Source organism: Podarcis filfolensis (genome assembly GCF_964270895.1).
Source record: "Podarcis filfolensis genome assembly, chromosome: 2".
Classification (NCBI taxonomy): domain Eukaryota; kingdom Metazoa; phylum Chordata; class Lepidosauria; order Squamata; family Lacertidae; genus Podarcis; species Podarcis filfolensis.
The window spans coordinates 66,591,044-66,614,943 of NC_139605.1; the positions used below are offsets into that span (position 1 = coordinate 66,591,044).

A 23,900-nucleotide genomic window follows, 5' to 3' on the forward strand; every position below is an offset into this window, starting at 1 on the left:
GAAGTTCCATTGAACAAGTAGAATTTGTTCAATAAGCATGCTGAATTTGATGTTTATTAAAAAATAAGACTATCATGTTCAACAGGATTCACACCCAAGTAAATGTGCAAAACATTACAGCCATAAAATATAATCTAAAGCACCATCCCCCAACCTTGAGTCCCCAAAAATTGATGGACTAGAACCCCATCATCCCTAACTACTGTCATGCTGGCTGGAGAGGATTTATTACTTATTTGGTGCATTTATTACCTGCCCTACACCACAAGGTCACAGAACAGTCTACACAGCAAAAAGACAGTACAATATAAAATAATGACAGCTAAACTCAGTTCAACATAACCAGTATACAATCACAAACAACCAAACCCTCCCAAAAGCTGGAGTAAAAAGCTGTACCTTAGCATGCCTTCAAAATATATGTAGAGCTGCCATCGGACACACATCTAAAAATAGGTGTTTCCAAAATGTAGGAGCTTCCACTGAAAAGGCCCTACTGCATACCACTGCCCCCCACACTAGTGCTTTTTAACTTGTTCATAAGCAGTCTAGAGTACAAGTATAAAGTGATGCATTTCACATATATGCTCCTGGGGTCTGAACTAGCAGTGACTGACCAGGAATGAGACCTTGGGGTTATAGTGGATAGTTCAATTAAGGTGTTGATCCAGTGTGTGGCAGCTGTAAGGATCATTAGGAAAGAAGCTGGAAATAAAACTACTGATATCATAACAGCATTATACATAGCTATTGGTATGAAGACATTAGGAACACTGTGTACAGTTCTAGTGACCACACATCAAAAAGAGTAATTTAGAGTTGGATAGGGTTCAGAAAACGGCAACCAAAATGATCAAGAGGATGGAAAAACTCCCCTATAAGGAAAAGTTGAAGTATTTGGATTTTTTTTTTTAATTCAGAGAAATAGCAAGTAAGAGGAGACACGACAGAAGTTTATAAAAGTATGCATATCATGAAGGAAGTGGATAGACAAGTTTTTCTTTCTGTCTCATAACACCCAATGAAGCTGAATTTTGGAATATTCAAGATACAATAAAGTGTCTTCCTTACACAGTTCAACTATGGAATTTGCTTTCACAGGAAGGTGTAACAGCCACCAACTTGGATGATTCTGAAAGAAGCTTAGACAAATTCATGGAAGTAAAAAATAAAAACAACCATTGGCTACTAACCATGAAGGCTATTGCTTTGCCTTCACAATTAGATGCAGTATGCTTTGGAATATCAGTTACAAGAAACCGTAGGAGGGAAGAGTGCTCTTGCACATGCCCTGCTTGTGGGCTTCCCATAGGCATATGGTGCTATGGTGAGAGCAGGACACTGAACAAGATGGCCTGATCCACCAGGCCCTTCTTATGCCCATGTGACTCAAGGGGCTTCAAAAGGAAAAGAAAACTGTCTGCAGCGCTCTGTATTTGCCTCTTTAGATCCTGGCCTTAATCTCATCATGCACATAATTTTAGACATTTACAATTTATAGGCATATACCAAGTGTTAGGCTCCATTTTGATCTTTTCTTTCTTTTTTTCTTTTTCTCTCTTTCTTTCTTTTTGAAAGCAAACACTTATTGAAAATTTAATTTCCAGAATACCTACGCGTAACTAATAGTCCCAGTGTTTATTTTACACCTCCTTGAAGGAAACAGCTTGTGCAAATCAACTAAAAATGAATGCTTGTTTCACTAAGTGATTTAGCACTTGCTTTGGAAGTGTTAGTGTCCTCCAAGGAGTCACTGCTGGCTAAAATGAATGTTTTAAAACACACACCTTCCCTCAGAATCTGACAGACTTGGCTTCAATATGAAAGCCATTTATCATGTTTATTATGGATTTTTATTATTCCCACCTCTTCTCCCACAAAAAGGACAAATCCAATTCAAACATGTGCTAACCCTTGGCTATAAATGTAGAAATCATTTTGGTTGGTAAAATCTTATAAAGTTCTCTTTAGAGCCCACTGAAAGGTTTTAACAAAAACCATATGCTTATCTTAAACAACAGTTTATGTCACTGAACTTTCAAGACATTATCTTTGTGACTTTAGAATAAGGTTGATAAAGCTAGATGGATATATTTCTGAAATGGCTTACATATTTTTATTGTATACCTTAACCACATGCTTGCTCAATACTTTTCATTTAACACACCTGTTTTTAATTTTGAGAAAGCAAATCTGTAGAACAAAGAGGACTCCTTCAGGTTTTCTAAACGTAGTGATAGCAGCACAGAGGCCCCAAAGGAACAAGTTATAAAGAATGGTTTGATTTTCTGAGAGGCCAGAGAATCACCAATGCCATTTCTTGCAGCCCAGCATACCGAAACAGCAGATAAACACAGTGCCCAGCAACGAGAACACCAAGATCAATCACTAGGTGGAGCATGCACACAACTCTCTCTATAAAGAGCAGCTACTCAACAAACAAGTAACAGAACTAAATCTTTTCTTACATAGTATTATTTACAGAAAAATAAAAATAAAGGGCTCCCTATCATAATGGTTGGGGACGAGGGTGGCACTGTGGGTTAAATAACAGAGCCTAGGACTTGCCAATCATAAGGTCGGCGGTTCGAATCCCCGCGACGGGGTGAGCTCCCGTTGCTCAGTCCCTGCTCTTGCCAACCTAGTAGTTTGAAAGCACGTCAAAGTGCAAGTAGATAAATAGGTACCGCTCTGGCGGGAAGGTAAACGGTGTTTCCGTGCACTGCTCTGGTTCGCCAGAAGTGGCTTAGTCATGTTGGCCACATGACCCGGAAGCTGTACGCCGGCTCCCTCGGCCAATAAAACAAGATGAGCGCTGCAACCTCAGAGTCGGCCACGACTGGACCTAATGGTCAGGGGTCCCTTTACCTTTATCATAATGGTACAGGTAACAACACTGGAGTACATAGAGTGTATGCAACACCAACCCCCTGTCAGGAAGGATGAAGGGAGGTTTTTGGATACAAGTTAAGAACCTCAACAAGAAGAAATGGTTCCCTCATTATGAAGCCAGATACAAAAAGTACTCTGCATTACATGTCCCTCACAATACTCAACATTTCCTGTTTTGTGTCTTTGCTGACTCTCTGCAATGCTGTGTACATGAACACTGCCCATACATGCTCTTCCATTTTTATTGGGATTGCTTTAAAAATGTGTGGATACAGCTTAGGAATTGGGGGGGGGGGAGAGGGAGAGAATACAGAACTGAAGTGCCTGAGGTAAATAAAAGTTCTATAAGGAGAAAGTCCACCAAAGTGGAACAGCAGGTCAAACCTAAGAAGAAGGCAAATGCAAAACATCTGTCCTGGATCTCAGCAAAATTTTAAGGTTGTTATTATCATGATAGTTTCTGCTGCAATCATGCCAAGTTCAGATGAGGCAAACGTATGTTAAAAAATGTGGGGCTCTTCCTTTTTGGCACTGTGGTGGTGGTGAAGCAGATTTCAAAGCAGTCAGATGAAATATTGCAATAAAACTTGATAAAGGAAAGGACTCTATAATATAGTATTTCCCAACAATTAATCTTCTAATGTCAGACTCTGAATTTTCAGAACCTCGGCATTTCATCTCTAGCACTAATGGTTACAGCAAAAGCATTAGAAATTTACTTGCAGTTCACACCAGGACAGAGGGAAGGGTGAAAAGAACTTATTAACTGGATACCATACAGAAGCAACTAGGCATATTTCCCCAATGCTCTTCCCTAATCACTTCATTAACTCACTTGTTTCTTCATATTCAATCTCTTGTCCCTATTCACAAACTCAATACAATCCTCCTTATTTTTTATTCTACCATGCTTATCTCCATGCCTTCCTATATGTTGCTCTCTACCCAGGGACATTCTTCTTCTCTCGTTGGTATTTATCAAAGAGGTTTTTTTCCGTTCCCAAAGTCACAGAACAGGTAGCTGTAACTCTTTCATCACATTATCAGAGATGCTCCAATGTCACCATCACCACTTCACAGCACACACAATGAAACACCCCCCCCCCCGGATTTTTTCCCTAATCTTCAAATGAGCTGTACTGATGGCAGGATCCCTCTTTGTGTATATGCTTAATTCATGGTTATCCAGAGTAAGTTCAAACTTTCTTATGACTTGTCTGTAGAAAGTTGACCGTAATTACAGCTATTCTATTAAAGCATTCAAATATTTCACAAAATGGCATGCATTAGTATGTCAATTACCTGTTTTCCACTTTCTTGTTCTTGCCAGGGCTAGAAGATCGGGACCGCCGCCCTCTACTTCGGCTTCTGGATCTTCTTCTTTCTCGACTGCGTGATCGTCTCCTTTCTCTGCTCCGTTCCCGCTCTCTGCTTCGTGAACGCCTACGCACAAGCAGATTTTGGGTAATACTGTGTAAACAAAATATTATTTCTAGTTTAATCATTAAAAAGAGAGATAGTAGAAAACATTCATTAGTAATCTAAAAAGATTTCATTAGTAATCTAAAAAGAAAACAGGACAAGCATTAATACCAATGATTACAGCTTTTCAAGGAAAATGACCAACTGAGAACACTTCCTACTGAACACATCTTCTAGTTAGAAGCAACCTCTTTCACCAGAAAACACCCAATATCTCCCAGGGAAGGAATGTTTTAATAAGTTATTCAATTTTCCTTTGCTTACCTCACACGCTTTCGATCACGTGACCGAGATCTCCTCTTGTCCCTGCTCCGTGATCTTTCACGCCTACGTTCTCTGTCCCTGCTTCTAGAACGTCTATCATCTCCACGTTTTGCTCTTTTGTCAGATGGAGAGCGACTCTTAGAACGGCTACCAGAACGCCCTCGTGATGAGGAGCGCTTCCGATAATGCCTGTGGTAGCAACAGAATGGTCAAGATATACAACACCAAAATTGGAGTTTAGCATACACAGTCACAGATGTTTTCAAAGAATACAATCTTTAGAGCTTTTAAAAAGGTTAAAAATTAGCTCTTGACTTATCTTCACATGCTGGACAAGGATTGAGGAGGCACAGCTACAAATCCCCCATGCATAGGAGTTGTCTTATACACAGGGGCGTGTTATACACGGGAAAATATGGTAAATAAGATAAAATTCAGAACTCATAAGAGGGCGCTGACAATGTCATTTTGGTTCTTCGAGTTCTATTATTTTGTATTTAAAGTATTTCCTTTTCAAATGGAAGCATGGCTCAAGGCAAAGAAGCACAACAATAATAGAAGGAAAGCAGTTTAGGAATTAATAAAACAGCGAGTAAAAGCAAAAATAAATGATAAACTAACATCCTGTGAACCATTTCCAGGCAACTAACTATTAACACTGTTACTTTCTAGGGCTGTAATGTCATGTAGATTATAAATTAGAAGATAACATTATCTAGTTGTTGGCAGCTTGATCAAGCAATCCAATCTCTGGATAATTGTATGCTCAGCCCCTAAATTACAATGGGACAGCCATTCATTTCTGCATTGCCTATTGTTTAATTTTGAGATGGGGTAGAGAAATAATGCAGTAGAAACAGTAGTATTTTTATGCCCAAAATGTTAAGAATTGTACTTTCCTTCTACCATATATCATAAATTAGAAGTATTGTGTTAATATCCAAAATACATGCCAAACATTCTCAAGAGAGCCACTAGCACCCTATAACACAGCTAAGGTTGCTAAGCAAACCACACCAAGAAAATCAAACATAGGGTGAAAAGAGTAAAGTATTACTTAAAACACTGCAACCTAAATAAATATCTTGCTAAAACCTTTTGTGGAACTGAAAATTAAATAACTGTATCTTGTAGTACTATGAAAAACCGGCAGGTCCTAGCACTGTTTTCTTCCTTTGCAACAAATGCACTTCATCTTGAGCAGGAAGAACCCACAGATGTTAGAAAAGAATAGGGGCCCTGTGAATATCCAAATTGGGCCCCATACAGATATGCTGAAAAAGGATGAGAACTTTACTAACATAATCATTAACATAGTACATCTGAGCTTAGAAAGTGTGAGATCAAAAACTATTATTTTAAATAGGGTAACTCACTGTTTTTGTTTGGACACCTGTTGCTTTGTTGATCTAAGGAAATGAGAGAGATTAAGATAAGCAAGATGAAACCTTCTACTAAACCAGCATGAAACCTTTCACACTATGTGACATAAATGGTCCAGACTCATGCCATGCAATACTGGGATTTTCCCTAATGTCATGAAACCATGTGTTACTGTGAAAGTCATTACAAGCTTATTACATAAGTCTTCAAACCATGTTCCATGCCAGTCAAAAGTTTTCTTCCATTTGGTCCAAGAAGCATTACATTGGCTTTTAAGAAATGGCTAATATGGGAATCCATTTGCCTTGAGGCCAGGCTTCACCTGTACAAGACAACCAATCTGTAGAAGTTGTTCCAACAGTATTAATAATTTCCAGGGCAAACCATAGGGATGTTGGAAAAGACAGAGGTCCAAATATTATAAGAATTGTCAGTAATCAGCTATGAATTCCCAAGCACAAAATACACACGTTGTCCATTAAAACATATACACATACATATATGCATACACACACTATTTCAATTCAACATACATGCAGGTAGAGACACAATCACCTGTTGTATGTTTCTTTAGTATGGAACACAGTTAAAAACACACACATGCACAATTCATACTTGTTGGATAATGTGCATTTTAAACTCATGGAGTGGGATTCACCTAATGGGGCTTTCCCCCTGGACCCACCCCCCAGTTAGCTTAAGGGGAGTCAGGAGAACCTCCAGAACAGTGTCCAGGTGAAAGAGGGGATATCATTCTGTCTAGTGATGGTTGTGCAGATGGAACGTTTGTCATAGTACAACACTGAATTTTACTTAGGTATTCATGTCCACATACTACAACAAAAATCGTAAGAAGCAGCCTTGTGTTATTGTTACTGGTTCAGTGAACAGTCCGAAGGCCTCAAAGGATGTAATGATGTTAAGCAGGGATGGGTTAGATCAGTGCCTAACAGATTACTGTGGGCCCCACAAAAGTTGCCCTGAGCTTCCTAAAATAAGAATGAGATATAACCAAGAAAAATAAAAATACGCAATCTGCCAAGTCACTATTAAGGCTCTCTCTACAAATTATTTTGGATCAGGTATGCTACAACCATTCATTGCTAGCCTCGGTTCAGCCTAGCCACCATAAACCTGTGCTGCAAATCTGTTTCATCCCAATATTGATTAACAGCAGTAACACAGTGGCAGCTAATGACATATTGAACTTTTAAAAATGAACAAAGTTGACCTTGCCAGAGGGTCTTCTCAGTAGTGGCACCCACCCTGTGGAACGCCCTCCCATCAAATGCCAAAGAAATAAACAACTATATGACATTTAGAAGACATCTGAAGGCAGCACTGTTTAGGGAAGTTTTTAATGACTGATGCTTTCATGTATTTTTAATTTTTTGTTGGAAGCAGCCCAGAGTGGCTGGGGAAAGTAGAAATAAATTCTTCTTCTTCTTCTTCTTCTTATTATTATTATTATTATGCTGTACTCTTAAAGTCTACATTCTCAGTCTGTTAGAACCTCTCTCATAACAGTCACATCGAGTCTGCTGTTCATAAGCACAGGTCATCCCAATTTACAGAGGATTATGACCAGTCTGGATAACTAATGGCCTGGTACAGGTGAGAAGCAGCAACAAATTAGAAATTAATAAGCAGAGAGGAGGTATCATTTTGCATATTTTATTTCAATTGAGTACAGTGGTACCTCTGGTTAAGTACTTAATTCGTTCTGGAGGTCCGTTCTTCACCTGAAACTGTTCATAACCTGAAGCACCACTTTAGCTAATGGGGCCTCCCGCTGCGCCGCCAGAGCACAATTTCTGTTCTCATCCTGAAGCCAAGTTCTTAACCCGATGTACTATTTCTGGGTTAGCGGAATCTGTAACTGAAGCATATGTAACCTGAAGCGTCTGTAACCCGAGGTACCACTGTATTACAATTGATCTCATGGACATCAAAATTAATCCAACCTTGCACGGGAAATAAGTAGCATTGCTCTTTCTGGATGAAATTCATATTTAGAACACCATTCTGTTGGGTCGTTGAAGCTACTGCTATCGACCCCTGGTCTGGGGATGAGGTGGGCTCAAAAACAGGGACAAAAACATTCCTGTCCGGGGGTGGGCTGGGAGAGAAGGACGGCCATCAGCCGCCTCAAACACGTAAGAGAGAAGCAGAGCGAAAAACTGCCCTGGTGATGCCCCGTCTAAAGTTGTAAATCACTATAATATAAAAATATCATGACGGACTCTATGAAAGTGTCTGAAATAAAGTCCCGGCCCGTTTGGCAGTTGCGACACTCCCGACGGCGAGAAGCTCGTGGAGAACCTCGCGACCCCCGAACGGCCCTCCTCCCGCGCGGCTCCCCCTGACGCGGCCCCGCGAAGGGCCTCCCCGAGGGGCCGGCCACTTTTGTCCCTTACGGAAAGGCCAACGCGGGCAGGGCCCGACCCGCTCCCGCAAAGGCCTCCCGGCTCACCTGGACTCGCGACCCATAGCGGCCTCTTCCTCCTCCTTCCTGACTTGATCCCTCAAGGCTTAGCGGCGACGGCAGCAGCGGCAGCCATTTCCGAAGGAATAAGCGAAGCGGAAATGAACCGCGCTACGCAGAAAGCGGAAGGAAGGGGCCCTCACCCGCGTTTCCGCCAGCCGGGCACAGCGACCCCTAGCGTCCGGAGGGCCGAGCTTTCACAGGCTCTAGCCGGGACTTTGTTTTTTTTTTATAAGATTTTTATTGAGATTTTTACATTACAAGAGATAAAAACAAACAGAAAAAGAAAAAAGGAAAAAAAAAAGAAGAAAGATCTTTCCATCACATTATTTTTCATTTACTTGTTTCTTGGACCTCCTCATACCTCTCTTTTTTGTATTCCAATTCACTTTATTAACTCAGCAATTTGTTTCCCTCTTTATTCTACCTAAGTCTTTATTCTTAAATTGTTACGTTCTTAATATTTTACTTTTGTAAACCCATTATTTTTTTTTCATATTCTTTTAACTCATTACAGCTAGAAATCTCTTAATTTTAATCCAACATTATTCTAAAATTCATTAATTTTACAATATTTCTGTAAATACTCTTTAAATTTCTTCCAATCTTCTTCCACTGATTCTTCCCTCTGGTCTCGGATCCTGCCGGTCATTTCCGCCAATTCCATATAGTCCATCACCTTCATGTGCCATTCTTCCAAAGTGGGTAAATCTTGTGTCTTCCAATGTTTTGCAATAAGTATTCTTGCTGCTGTTGTGGCATACATAAAGAAAGTTCTATCCTTCTTTAACACCGATTGATCAACTATGCCCAGGAGAAAGGCCTCTGGTTTCTTCAAGAAGGTATATTTAAATACTTTTTTCAATTCATTATATATCATCTCCCAGAAGGCCTTAATCCTTGGGCACGTCCACCAAAGGTGAAAAAATGTGCCTTCATTTTCTTTACATTTCCAACATTTATTATCGGGCAAGTGATAAATTTTTGCAAGCTTGACCGGGGTCATGTACCACCTATAAATCATTTTCATAATATTCTCTCTTAAGGCACTACATGCCGTGAATTTCATACCTGTGGTCCACAACTGTTCCCAGTCAGCAAACATTATGTCATGTCCAACATCTTGTGCCCATTTAATCATTGCAGATTTAACCGTTTCATCCTGCGTATTCCATTTTAACAGCAAGTTATACATTCTTGAAAGTATCTTAGTTTTGGGATCTAGCAATTCTGTTTCTAATTTTGATTTTTCCACCTGGAAGCCAATTTTCTTGTCCAAATTGTATGCCTCCATTATTTGATAATAATGGAGCCAATCTCGCACTTTGTTCTTTAGTTTCTCAAAACTCTGCAATTTTAATCTATCTCCATCTTGTTCCAAAATTTCCCAATACTTCGGCCATTTAGCCTCCATATTAAGCTTTTTCTGAGCTTTCGCTTCCATCGGTGACAGCCACCTTGGGGTTTTATTTTCCAATAAGTCTTTATACCTTATCCAAACATTAAATAGTGCTTTCCTAACAATATGATTTTTAAATGCTTTATGCGCTTTGACCTTATCATACCACAGATATGCATGCCATCCAAATACATTATTGAACCCTTCCAAATCCAAGATGTCTGTGTTTTCAAGAAGTAGCCATTCTTTCAGCCAGCAGAAAGCTGCTGATTCATAATAAAGTTTAAGGTCCGGCAGGGCAAATCCACCTCTTTCCTTTGCGTCCGTTAATATTTTAAATTTTATTCTAGGCTTCTTGCCCTGCCAGACAAATCTTGAAATATCTCTTTGCCACTTCTTGAAACAATCCATCTTGTCCACAATTTGCAATGTCTGAAACAGAAACAGCATTCTCGGCAATACTCTAGCCGGGACTTTGCTCTCTCTTGCGTGTTTGTGTGGAAGAGGCGGCAGGTGAGGAGATCGCACGAAGAGCCCCTTCTGGATGCGTCCCAAAGCCCATCTAGTCCAACATCTCGTTCTTATAGTGACCAGACGGATGTCCATGGCAAGCTGATGTTCAGCCTATGGATTGCAATTGTAATTGCACAGATTTAATCTCTTCTGTATTGGACGGTGCTGAGCTAGGAGACAAGTTCCATTTATCAGCTGCTTCTTCGTGTTTGCATTTAATACTGACTTGTCTGTGATTCCGTTCTGGTCACCATGATTTCTAAGCCACCTTGAAATAAAAATAAAATTCACGAAGTCTCTTTTTAGCTACAGTACGGTTTGATGCCAGAGACAGAAAATGCGGGTGTTACCTCCAGGAGAACACAAAAGTAATACACCCAATAAATTTATAATGTATTTAACGTATTGGTCTTCAGCTGATGAGGAGGGACACACTATCATGGCCTGATCTAAGCTGGGTTGCAAAAGCAGCACTACCACCCCAGAAATTAAGAAATTGTTCCCCAAAATGTATGCCTGGGTGCTGGGTTGGAAAAAGCTGGAGGCAATTGCTTCAATGCCCTGTGTACAACCATCTAGTATTAATATTAACATACACAAATACCCCAAACTAGCTAATATGATGTGATAGCAAATACTTCCTACTTACAACTTGGATTCATGTCTAACACAGACCAGGTATGCAACTATTTATCTTAATGGAGATGGTTAAGAGTATTGCTATAGGATTGGGTGGCTGGTTTGGCTAATGCCTGTGGATCCCAGCCAAGTCTGATTTTTTTTTTATCTATAAGACTGTAGTCTGTGGTAGAAGGAACTGCTGAACTGGCCAAACCAGTTTATTTTTTTTTAAGTTAACAGCCTAGCTGGGCTGCTAAGCACCTTTTTTGTTACAAGAATAGAGAGTTGGCCATGTTGCAATAGGAACAAGAAGCTAATGGTGCTTCCAGGAGGAGAGATGACATATCGTAGGTAGGAGAATAGCCAAGAGCCAGTGACAATTTTTAGTCTGGGCTGAAGCTGCAAAAAGACAGGAGGCCTGACTTTCTCTGTGTACTATGGGTTTGGAGATCTCCCTATAAACTTAATGGGGAAGCAAGATCTATTCAAGTGTTAATGCCCTGTTTAGTGAAGTTTTTAATGTTTGATGTTTTATTGTGCTTTTGATTCTGTTAGGAGCCACCCAGAGTGGCTGGGGAAACCCAGCCAGGTGGGCGGGATATAAATAATAATTTGTTGTTATTATATTAAATCATATATCCTAAAATCACCAGTCTCTAGTGACCTTCACTCCAAGGAAACTGAATTGAGGTGTGTGCAACAGTATTACAGTGAGCAGAATCATGGGATGAGGAGACCTGGCATAGCAAGTTATTTAATTGTATGGAATTATCGCTACTTCATGCTGCTTTCAGTGACTTTAAACGCGGAAACATGCTACACTATCAATCTGCTTTAAGTTGTGTGTATACATACTTTTTTAATATAGTCACTGCCTAAGCATCTTACAAATATGTTAACATGCTCCAGTATACCATGTGAATAATGGATGTAGATATAAATAAATAAAACAAACCACCAAATCTGGAGAGAGACTGGACAACTGTTGACCTAGTAGTAGTGCATTGGTATAGCCTACATTAAAAAGCTACTTCGTGGTCGTGATGGAACTGGGTGGGTGAGACGGGAGCAGGATTGGCAGAGAAGCATGCTCAGTTTGTTAGTATGGCAAAGGGTGAAATAATCTTCCTTTTTTACAGATGTCCAAACACAGTGTTCCGTAGTTCTCCAGATGTTCTTTCAGGGTGGAATTGCACAGTACAGTACCACAGTGTACATTTTCCACAACTGTAAATAGAAATATGACATTTCTTTAATTCTCTCATTAGTTCCTGTGTTAATTTTTCTAGAAGGGTGAGATGCAATGCTTGTTGCTACCAGCTGTTCAGCATAACTCCCATTCTGGTCTTTCTACACATTATTGTCCTTGTTCAGCTGGCAGATGGCATGTTGCTATTGTGGAGTGTAAACAGATTCAACAGAGCTAACTGCAGTGTTTAATTCTTTACTTTCTAAATCATGCTTGTCCATAAGTTACATGAACATATATTCTATAGTTGGAAATGAAAATAACATTGGAAATATATTAGTAAAACACTTGACAACCCAAGTAGTCTTTAAAAATGAATTACAAAGGCATGCCAACAAATAAGTGGTTAACAGACTTCATAGAAGCAGTCTAGAAATAATTACACTAGAGGACATACATGACCACATGAGGTTTATTGGATTTTGCAAAATGAGGTTTTTGCAAAAGGAACCACATACAAAACACCTTTTTACTATTCACCTGCTATCCCACCCTATACATCACTTTTCATAGCGGAAGTGGGCAATATGGGAAAATTCTATATTCTACCCATTAAATTTTAGACTTGATACTGATTTATCACTGTTGAAAAGTCCAGCTTGGCAAATATGAATTAAAGAAATTCAGAAACACCAGCTGAAAGGTGTTTTAATGGTTAAGTCTATCAGCTTTCTGAAACTATTAGTTGGGAATGATGAAAACTTCAAAGCATTTTGAAGGTGTGACGCAGATACAGTATTTCTGCAAGTCACTCCTTACAGATAGAATTATTAATGCCAGCTCAATTTCAGCCCTCACTTGCAAAGCAGTTGTTCTGAATCTTTTGTATTACATCCATTAGCTTCAAATAGAACCTTTCAACATGTCGACAGAGATATAGTCAGACCTTAACATATACATATACAATTAGATGCTGAGAGTTTATCGTAGTGCAAAGTCTACTGAACACAATAGAATATATCATGGCCCGATTCTAGAGAGGAAAGAAATACATGCCCAGGAAAGAACTCGGATACAAACAGGGCTTTGCTTGCTGTTTTTGCCACAACAGTTCCTACTGCTAAAGGGTAAAGTTGGTTTTTTAAACTGAGCAGAATCATGTCTTCAGCGCGGGGAACTGCCATGGCAAACACCTCAATCCAAGTGCACAGATGTCTCCAGTGCATCCATATTTACTCTAAAAACTCTTTTCTTCATGTAACAGATACAATTTGAACAATGAAACTTGGGTCAATGAATGCAGTATTAAAACTGTAACGGAAGAAAGAAGCAAAATAAGGAAAACAGCTTATTTTGATTATCCAAAACAAAAACAAAAAAGTGACCACCTTTAAAAAGAGAAGCTATATTAGCCTCTATAATCACAGAATGATTTCAGTAACTTAGGGGATCACAACTACATGGGTAACACCTATCATTTACGATGGCCACTGTACCTCCAGAACATTTATTCCCATTAATTCTTAAGGTCCCAGGCAAATATCCACTCATCCTTCAGCATAAAGGGAACTATTACATAATAGCCTGATTTCTCCCAGCCTAATTTCTCACTGAATACCTAAGCCTGGTGCCAATTACTTGTCAGGGTGGCAGGTTCAGAAGTGAACCAGGGATCGCAAACATTGCACACAGCACTGAAGCAGAGCAGAGAAAGATGGGGAAGGAGAAAGGAAGGTTGGGTGTGCATGCTCTCTTAATCTGGGCTTCCTCTGAACCAGCCTTTAAATATTATAGGGTTCTTAATTTATTTTTATTTATTTTTTAGTAATAAAATCTGTTTTTAATGGTAAACAACAACTGTGATTTACTGAAGGAACTTAACTCTAAATAAATATGAAGGAGCACCAGCTAAAACCAAGTAAAGACTTGCTTTATGGTACTGACCAATAGAACGGAATCTTTCAGAAATGAACCAATCAAGAGCATTTACCTAGAATTGCCCTAATGGTTTTGATGGAAGACACTTCAAGTATCTGTTTCAGATGGGTTATAAAAACTTACTTGTGAGTCAGCATTCCCATGTGAAATGAACATGTAAGAAACTGTACAAACTAATAATTTGATTAAAATTATGGTTAAAATCTGGTCTGTACTCTTACAAGTCACATTTTCCCCCTGCTACTGATAAATGTAATGATCCCTTTAATGTCCAGACAGAAGAGGCTGGACTCCACATGCAATATTCTTGCAACGGAAGATATAGGAAATAGGAAGCAGAAACCTGTGTTAGTTTACACTACAATGAACGGAAAAAAAGCATTTGTCAAGTCAGAGGAATGAGCAAAACTTGTGACATTTTTAGGTACGAAAGTATAGTTACCCAAGAGAGCAGCTTTTAAATCTGCACTAATGCTGTATATTGCATTAGATCATGTAAACACAAGTAATTAAGATTCCTAGTCAGGTAAAAAAAAGATAACAGGCAATATCCAATGGAAGTCAAACTCAAGAGTAGGCTAACTGAAATGAAGGACTAAAATCCACTGATTTTAATGAGTCTACTTTGAGTATGATTAATGTTTGATATCACCCAATGAATGCTTAATGGGAACACATAAAGAAGTTGAATTTCACTGCTTCGTCTTAGCTCTTCCATTCACATCCTAAAATCAAACCTCCCTAACTACAAGAAAACAAAGAGAATACTAGCCCATTTAAGGAAGACATAAAATGATGACTTATATCCAGCCTAATTCTATTGTAGAATCAATCTTGGCGCTGGCCGTATTTTGGTAAGACTATCCTGACTGCTAAAATGCATGAATTGAGGGATATAAGCTAATAAAATAGGATATTGCTATGATAAGCTTGTATTCAGAGCATTCCTTCCATGAACAGAAAGATCCATTTGGAGGAAAAACAGAGACCCATCAGAGACTCTTGCTGGGAAAAGGGAGAGGGTAACAATTTTTCTGATCTCCATTTCCTCCTGTGCCATCCCCGCAAGTTCTGGAGAATCCCCAGCCTCTGGTATAGGAGGAACACAAAAATCACCTCCCCCAACTTTCCTCCAGCAGGAGCGTCTGATGAGTTGAGTTTTGCTCATGGAATCCTTGGATTCACCCATAAAGACTAACATAATTCTATTCAAGTAGGAGACCTCAGCTGCACTGTGCTCTCAATCATAGAGCCAAAGGGAAAGGTTACAGTTTCAGGGTGATTCCTTTTAACTGGGGTGGGGGACAGAAAGGACACATTTCAGTTTTACAGAAAAGTGTGTCATTGGACCATTGACCAATATTTGCATTTGACCGTCCATATCTGAGATCACTCTGCACTGTACTCAAAATCTACCAATTCAGCTTCAAAGCCGGGACTTCAAAGCTCTTCCCTATCAAAGTATGTTTAAGCTGCACTGAACCAAGTATTGGATATAGGGTTAACACTGTTTATATATCCAGAGGCATGTATGAAATCAAGAGTGACGCAGTCCAGCTGAAGTATTACACCAGGTTCCACAGCTATCATGGCACTTCAGGAACCAAAAAACACAAGCAGTTCATGGCAGAAGATAAAAGTAAAGAAATAGACACAAAGGTCTGTAAAAACATCCCCCATTTTGCTGTAAGTGTCCATGGAACGACTAATCACTTCTGCAGGGATCCCAGACAGTAAAAGAGCAGCAGTCAATACCGTGGTCTTCGTTTTCTTTTCACTCTGTATAAGAAATAAAAATTACTTCGTTTTTCACAGCTTTCATCTTTAAGCACCTTATCAGAGCTTTAATACATTAATTTTTATTTTTATTAGGCATTTTGTGGTTTTATATCTTGATTTTATTCTGTGAACTGCCCTGAGACCCCCGGGTATAGGGAGGTATATAAATTCAATTAATAATAATAATAATAATAATAATAATAATAATAATAATAATACATTTCATAAGGTTACCTAATATTTTACCATACACTTCTCAAAGTGCATTTAAAAATGCCTCTCAAAGGTATTTTCCTGTAATCTTGGTTGCTTCTTTCTATTATGATGAGCTCTTTCTGTTCACAAATAGCAGCTGGTGCTATTCTCTTACATTCATCAGGCAAGGGCAGAGGCTACAGTGATGAAGTAATGACTTTGGGACCTGGAAACGGTGTTATCACACTGGAAATGGTTCCTTTCTTCAAAGTTCCATTACATTCGCTTGCCAGTTGCCTATACTAAAAGGGATTTTTGTCCACTAATTGTTACTTAATAAGTCCTTTGTCACCCACATTTGGTAATTCTCATGTTTCACTCAATACAACTCTCACAAAAACAATGATGACAGCAAAGGAAAGTTAGCTGAAAATGTCACCAGTTTGAAAGAAAAGTAAGATATTTGATCAATACACTAAAAGGTGAGAAGAAGACATGAGGCTGTGCATCAATCCCTGGGCAAAAATGTAAAGCAAAGGGGACAGAAACCTCATGCCCAGGGTCTCAAATTCAAGGCCTTTAAAATCCTGCAAGGCCTTTAAATTCAGCCCTCATGAGTCCTGATCTGTGCCCTCCCTCAAGCACTTCTGCCTAGCTAGGACTACAATGATGCACCTTGCTTGCCTGGATGGAAGATAGAGAGAGGTTTGTGTAATTAGAAACATCTGGCTGTTGTGTGTGGCTGGAATGTCACCTTCCATACAAAGGTACATGCCACGTCTGTTTCTCTGCCCATTTTTGGCATCTGGAACGCTGCCAACACAGGAATGCGGCGCTCAGACTGAAAAGGGTTCCAACATCTCCCACAAAAGTTATTCAAAAGTAATCTGCAGAAAAGTGATTAGTTCACTGGATTCACAGTCGCAAAACATGGTGGAGGAGAGACAACTCTCAAGTAAACATTGTGCTTTTCTTTTACAAACCATCTGCAACCCTACATACACCAACAGGAATGAGCCCTATTCAATCAAGGGAATTTTTCTTCCCAGTTAGAATTCAGATGATCAGTCTGTCACATAAATATTATTGCCAATGCCGTAAGAAAATCTCAAGATGAAAATACATGGCCTATGCTACAAAAAGCCTCTGAGAAATCTGCCACAATATGTGGCCTGGTCAGTGTTAGAAACTGGGATATGAAAGCTAGGAGCTAAATGGCACCTTCAATCTATGTTATGGGCACAACGGAATGTCTAGGCATGCTTTTTTATAACAACAATACAAATATTATGTTCATTTTTCACATGGTCTAGTCCATCCCCTGCCCATCCCCCTAATAGTCTTAAGAGGGTCTCTTCTCTAGTCTAGTGGGGAGGCAGAAAAAGGTCCTCCTTTCCTTCAACTCTGCAGTTTTAATCTGAAATTTTAGGAGCAGTATTGCGCCCAGAGCTCAGAAAACTGCTCAAGCTAATGAAATTCCCTGTCGCAATATGCACCTAGAAGAATGGGAGTTTGGTACCCTGGACCTGAAGTCCGACAAAGTCTATTTTACAATAACGATGCCACCAAGCTTATAGATGGTGACTTCCAGGTAAGGGCAACATCAACAGGTTAGCCCATTTTACAGAGCATTCCTGTATTTTTCTATTCAGAAGCAAGCTGCTTGGAGTTCAGAGAGTGGCTCCCAGGTAAGCGTGCCTAGAATCACAGTCCAAAACACGTTTACTCAGAAATAAGGTATTCTAAAGTTGAATGTAACTTACACCCATGAAGATGTACTGAAGAGTTTATGCATTGTCTCTGTAGCTGACTACTCTCAAGTATTCGAAATGTATATACACAAAATGCAAACAATTGCTGATAAACCTAAATTAGCATTGTATTGTCATTATCTGCTATTCTGCATAAAAGCTAAGAAAATTCTAACACAGAGCTTTCTCTGTCAAATTTTATTTTAAGTTAAGATATTTTGATAATCCATTTGTCCTAAAAAAAGGTCTTACCTTTGGGAAATACTTTGACAACCCCATGTATGCAAGCTGTAAGGTAAGAAATGGAGCAAATATTGACTGTGGGGGGAAAAAACAAAGAAGTTAAATGAAACAGAAAGTAGTAACAACAAATTCACATTGCTACATTATTTCAAGGAAATGGTCTATGAAGTGTTTCAACCAATTGATTGGAAAATATAGAGATGACCAAATTTCAAAGCACCACTGTCAAAACAGACTGAATTTATATTTAAGGAAGATCCAGAGAAGTCACTAACATATATCTAACGTACTGGTACAGACCAGTTAGAGTGCTATAGTAATGTCTAGGAAGATGTCCATTCAAAAAGTCCCCAAGGAAAACTTTCATATGAATCATTCAGTAAATAATCATCCTTGCACATAATTAAACAATAACATTCAAATTTACTTTTGAATAATTTAAGGCCACTTGATAGTAGCAATGATTAGGCATTGCACTTTATATAGTTATGAAATGCTTTTCTGCTGATTATCCAGTTCCCATAAAAACGAGCCTGGGAATCTCGAAATCTTTGAATTGTTTTGTATGATTTTTGACAGATGATTAAGTAATTTAAGAAAGCAGTCTTCTTCATTTTTGATGTCTAGGAATTTGTGTCCATATCTTGCCAACTTGACCTCAGTCCTAAAATCAGATGGCTACATCTTCCTTAAGGGTTCTGATGGCAAGAAAACTTTAGCCCAATTGCTTTGGACAGGCTGCTTCATTAGCTCACAACAGGATTAAGACAAGGCGAAACCTAGGCATATTTTGTAGTTAAGCTTCATGCATAAGGCCACGTTTGTTCCACTATTAAATGTTATCACTGGCTAGTAAACTGTCAGCTGTGTTTCAGCACCATTTGCATAGGCTAGAACAGTACTTGGCACAGCCTGAAAAGCAAACAACACTGCTGGCAGTCCTGGGCTTCCAGGGCTACCCATAGCTTAATTATTATCAATACAGAAGAGCACCAAAGTACAGTAATTTCTTGATGCTTTTGTTAGGCCAGGGCTTACAATTTCTTGTGGTTCTGATCCTCTTGCCAAACACCATGTGTCTTAAAATAATCAATGCTCAATCATCACTACTTAGGGCAAGCCACTGTTGAAGAGTGGACAGAATTATGGATTTGGGCCTAAATCCAAATCTCTACTTAGCTATGAACTTGATGGGTGGGCTTAGGGAAAGTTATTACTTTTCTCAGCATAAATTCCTTATCTGCCAAATGCAAATTCCACTGTCAAACTTTCTGAGCTAATCAGTAAGGCAACCAGGTCAAATAAACAAGAAGTACTAAGTTACTAAGACTTTTCTTTACTTACCAAGTATTTGCACACAAAAGCTCTAACTCCAATGGCAAGTAGTGCACACCCCACTAATCTAAAAATGCGGAAGGAATCAAATTCCTCCACTACATTTCCATTTTCCTGGCTTGGCTTCTCACTGATAAGTTGGTTTCTTAACTTCATCGCTTCATCAAACCTCGAGAGATACTGGTCTAACCCGTGGCGAGGTGCTCTCTGCGGAACCTCCATCAGATCCCCTCTGCTGCGCTGTCGGAGCTCGCCAGTGCCATCATTTCCAACCTCGGGAGTTATGCTAAACAAGTCCTTTTTCTCTCCCTTGTGCTCTATTGCACTGCTTGCATGGTCGGCTGTTCCTGCCAAACTGCAAACAGTGTCACCTAGCACAACCCGTTTGGAAACAGGAGTGGGAAGGGTGCTTGGCTTATCTTGTTCCAGCTGAAGTTTTGATTCTGAATGGCTGTCATCATCTAAAGAGGAGGCAAAAAAGAAAGGAGTCACTATGCTAAATATTGCAGGTTACTCTACAAGACCTAGGCTAGTAGTCTTCCATGTTTTCAAACCTGGGACCCACTTTAAACCAAAACACGCATCTGGAGAACATTTTCTTCTTATTACTTTTTTTTACCATATATATATTTTTTACCATATATTTGTACAGTGGTAGGGCTGCTGTTGTGACCATCTCAGATGAGGTCATAAACTGGTAGTGGATCCCTACAGACTAAGGTCCTAGGCCATGTAGCTGTGGAACTAAGCACTGTAAGGAAAACAGGGGTCAAAGAAGAATGGCATATACTTTTCACATTGAGCCTAATGACACTCCCCCTTCCTGCCCCAGCTAAATACCTGCTGTTTCTTTCAGGTCTTTGAGCATTAAGGAACTGGCCTGTGCAGTGATATACTGACAAATAGCCAATGATTTAGTTATTTATACTGATTGTTTTATGAGTTTGAACTACTGGTTGCTTTATGTGTTTTATTACAGTAACCTGTCCTGGAGAGTCATACGGCAAAGGGGTAGGGCATAATTTTATTAAATAAATAAAAATAAAGCATAATGCCATTTCAAAAAGATACAAAGAGTTGGTGCCTTTTCCCTTGCAGACCTCAGCCTACAAAACAGCTCCCTTCAAAAGGACACAGGACAAGTTACTTGCTGGCTTTTGAAAGAAACACAAGGACTAGTCGTTCATGGTAATTTTAAAAAGGGTTGCGCTGCTTGTGTTTTATTGCTGGTTTAATTTTCATACTATATGGACAGCAGGAGAATTTTTTAAAAAGTCAGATAGAAGCAACTTTCACAATCAGAGCTCATGTCTCCACCTAATTTGGGGGGATCCCCTCTCCCACCTTCATCCCCCTGCACTACAGCCCACTCCAACCAAAAGTATTCCCTAATACTCAAGAGCAGATTTTCATGAAGCTAGAGTGGTTACTTCTACCAACTCCATTCCATGTGCTTTCCTCTGGTTCCATTCCAATTACAGTAGTTTATCGAGGCCAAATAACCAAATAATAAATTTTCCACACATATTTTTTTCCTGAGTCAAATAGATTGATTGCAGAGAGACTTTTTGCCAAAGCTCTTTAAATAACTCATTTTGCATATAACAGTGGTTTGGAGAGAAACAAGTCATACCAAGAGGGATTTGTGACTACAAACTGTAGAAGGAAGAAGAAAAGTACAAACCAGAAATGCGATCTTTAATCTTTTAAATGTATAAACATTTCATGCCTATTTTTTCCAAGAACTGTGGCAGAATAATTAAAAACACCATTCTATAGGCTTTCCAAAACTGCTTTATAGAACACATATGAAAAGTCACAAAGCCTGCCAAGGAGAAAGCTGACCATAATGGGTTGGTTTGGACAGAACACTAAACCAGTTTAGTGTTGCGAAAGCAAGTTATCTTTCTCCCAGGCTCACATGCTTTCACCCAACCTCTCCCAGAGCTTTCCATTTTTTATTAGTCACAGCTTCTCATGTCATCCAAGCTTAGTCAAACTGTGTTAAGATAGTTAACCATAGTTAAGTTCAGGGTTTGGACAGCAAACTAAACTGTGGTTAATCTAAAATGAAGATATCTGTTCCCCTTAGTGTTGGCCAGGAAGAAGAGAAGGAAGGAGGGCATGTTTGTGGGGAGGAAGCAGTGCTAAACCCTCATTCAGCACAGGGGTGGCTGCCCACCAGGCCAGCTTTGGTTTCCCCTAAAAAAAGCTCAACTAAAAAAAAAAGTGGGCATTCCTGCAACTCTTTTTCTAGAAAAAAAATACTGGTAAAGGTGCTACAATGATAGAAAGCTCTAAACCTGATGGGAATGAAAATCACCCTCTCCCTGGCCTTCAGACCAATACTTTGATGACCAATAATACTTGGATGATCCTCAGCTAATCTGCACAAATCAGCTGAGAGCAAAGTACACACATGCAAGTGTGCATGAGTGAGGGTATGGGGTGGCCACATCCAGTGCTGACCTGTAGCCTCTAGAGGTTTGGCCGATACTGAATGTGACCCATGGGACAAAAAAGCTTTAGCAACACCTGGTTCAGGGACTCTTAAGTGCTTCAAGTTGTCATCTTTCTTCAGAGGATTACTAGCACCCTTAAACTAGAAAGAAACAATTTCAATCTCCAATATTTCAGACACACTAGAAGGAAGAGCATGGCACCAATACATACTGTGGAATCTCAGCTCTGAAAATATTAAAGAGTACTGGAAGGACACAGAAAGAATCAAAGCACGTAAACACCTGTAAGCTCTAATGATTTCCACAGCTCTCCTCCTCCCCTTCTTGACCAAAAAGTACTAAAAGCAGGAGCTACTGTACAGCTTCCCCACCTAAGTGATAAGTTACATTCTCTGCTTTTAAATACAGCCAGAAGCACAGCACATTAATAAAACAATCTACATATTCAATAGGAAATCAAGGAACATGACAAAGATTCATTATGCAAGCAGTAGGCAAATCACCATGGTCTCAGTTCCACATTTAAAAATGGCAACACAAGGCAAACAAGTGTTACAAGTTATATTGTGAACTGGAAACATTATCTAAATGATAAATAACAGGAGAGAGACCAGTCAGCGTGTTATACTGGTTAGGGTTAAAGGAGCAGAAAGATTCAAATTCCTGTACTCTCAAAGTTCTCTCACATAAAGCTCTTGCGCAGTCAGACCTTGCAAGCTTATTGCAAGGATACACCCACCCAGGGCTTCTTGGTGGTAATAGCTGTTTTAAACCCATATGTCATCCCAAAAAACTAATAAATTGAGTGAATAAATAAGCAACAGGTGGGATAAAAATGATTCAGAGAATAGAATTATGAAAAAAAATATTGATTTCATTCAGTAATAAGTATTGAAATGATTCAGCATGGTTTGTTGGCACTTTCGCGTCAAATATAAGAGCGTTCAGCATTCTCCATTGCAAATGGAAGCACAAATCCTGAACGAAACACACTTTAGTTTACAAATTGTGCATGATCTGTTCTTTCCAAAGGACGTAGAGGCAGGTGTGACCATTTTCAATGCTGAAACAGACATCCTTGGATCGCATGAAAGAACTTGATTTATCTTCAAACAAAGCACCTTTACTGAAAAGGAGAGTAGGGGGGAAGCACCTCAAATAAGACGAATGCGATATATCGCTCGGGGAGGAGGGGCAGCGTCATTTTGAGCGATCAGATTAGCTTGTTAATATACGGACTATGTTATCCCATTGTTCGAGAAGGAGAGGAGGACGTGAGGGGGAAAGAGGGGCGCGCGTTGAGCTCCCACCCCCGGCAAGGAAGGAAGGAGGTCGTTCATAAGCGCCCTGGTAAGGCAGGGTATGCCCAGCGCCGTCAGAAACCGCCCCCCCAAGCCACGCCCCGTCCTCACCCGCCTTTGGCCGGTGGAAGCCCATGATCCGGTTGATCCGATCCTCCGAGTTCATCAGCAGTTTCCTCCGGCGAATCTCAGCCCGGCGCTGAGAGGCCGTGAGTGCGGGGGCCGTGGCCGAAGTCGTCTTAGGCCCCTCATGGCCGCCGCCGTCTCCTTCCAGAGGCTCCGTCTCCATCCCTAGCAGCACCGAGGCGGCGGCGGCGGCGGCAGCAGCAGCGAAAAGCCCTCGAACTTCCTCTCCGCAGCAGGCACACAATGGGGAACGGCCAGGCCCCAACTGACAACCCTTCGCTAACGCGCATGCGCCGCCGGCGCCGCCATTTTAGGTACCGCCTCCAGCCGGTGGCACGAGCTGCGCCATCTTGGATGCGGGTTGTGAGGACAGGCTTTTACTTGTAACCGCGAGAGCTTACGGCAAACCCCCTCGACGGGCTCGTAACCTGAGGCTGTTTTCGCTGGAGGATGGCGCCCTTCGCAAAGATGGCGAAAGCAGCCTCGCGAAGAAGTGCTTGCGCATGCGCGCTGGAGGGAGAGGCATTGATAGCGCCGGAGCG

General features: G+C 40.2%; 2 protein-coding genes and 1 long non-coding RNA gene across 7 annotated transcripts in view; 1 reads left to right on the forward strand and 2 right to left on the reverse strand.

Moving 5' to 3' along the window:
• Positions 1 to 8,641, reverse strand: part of DDX46 (DEAD-box helicase 46) — a 36,141-nt gene extending 27,500 nt beyond the window's left edge. For 2 of the 4 annotated variants that reach the window (XM_083600007.1, XM_083600006.1), the window contains exons 1-4: positions 8,495 to 8,640; positions 6,015 to 6,047; positions 4,639 to 4,827; positions 4,195 to 4,335 (exon numbers count right to left, since the gene is read on the reverse strand). In XM_083600007.1, the coding sequence (XP_083456133.1) occupies positions 4,195 to 4,335; positions 4,639 to 4,827; positions 6,015 to 6,047; positions 8,495 to 8,511 (380 nt within the window). In that variant the 5' untranslated portion in view covers positions 8,512 to 8,640. Of the gene's footprint in view, positions 1 to 4,194; positions 4,363 to 4,638; positions 4,828 to 6,014; positions 6,048 to 8,494 lie in introns of all 4 variants that reach the window. The other 2 variants (XM_083600005.1, XM_083600004.1) reach the window with 2 other exon arrangements.
• A 1,731-nt stretch (positions 8,642 to 10,372) lies between these two features.
• LOC310756316 lies at positions 10,373 to 14,122 on the forward strand. The gene is made up of 2 exons (XR_014544806.1): positions 10,373 to 10,544; positions 12,179 to 14,122. It is a non-coding gene; the product is annotated as an uncharacterized lncRNA (long non-coding RNA).
• On the reverse strand, positions 12,687 to 23,889 carry CAMLG (calcium modulating ligand). Of its 2 annotated transcripts, XR_014544788.1 has the most exons (5): positions 23,344 to 23,889; positions 19,479 to 19,930; positions 18,144 to 18,209; positions 14,904 to 15,945; positions 12,687 to 14,864 (listed from the first exon to the last, which is right to left on the reverse strand). XR_014544788.1 is itself a non-coding variant. In XM_083600056.1 (4 exons), exons 1-4 carry the CDS (start codon positions 23,519 to 23,521, stop codon positions 15,763 to 15,765), a joined length of 879 nt encoding a protein of 292 aa, XP_083456182.1. In that variant the 5' UTR covers positions 23,522 to 23,889; the 3' UTR covers positions 12,687 to 15,762. The 2 variants fall into 2 exon arrangements, 1 of the variants encoding a protein (XP_083456182.1); XM_083600056.1 differs by having other exon boundaries at positions 12,687 to 15,945.
• Between the last annotated feature and the right edge of the window lie 11 nt (positions 23,890 to 23,900).

Bases quoted from the DNA above. Each gene is read 5' to 3' on its own strand.
- CAMLG (XM_083600056.1), bottom strand. From the start codon at position 23,521: ATGGAGACGGAGCCTCTGGAAGGAGACGGCGGCGGCCATGAGGGGCCT. The intron at 19,931-23,343 runs GTGAGGACGGGG...CCTCCTCTTTAG, and splicing joins CTTCCACCGGCCAAAGGCGG to ATGATGACAGCCATTCAGAA. The intron at 15,946-18,143 runs GTAAGACCTTTT...TTTCTTATACAG, and splicing joins TGTCAAAGTATTTCCCAAAG to AGTGAAAAGAAAACGAAGAC.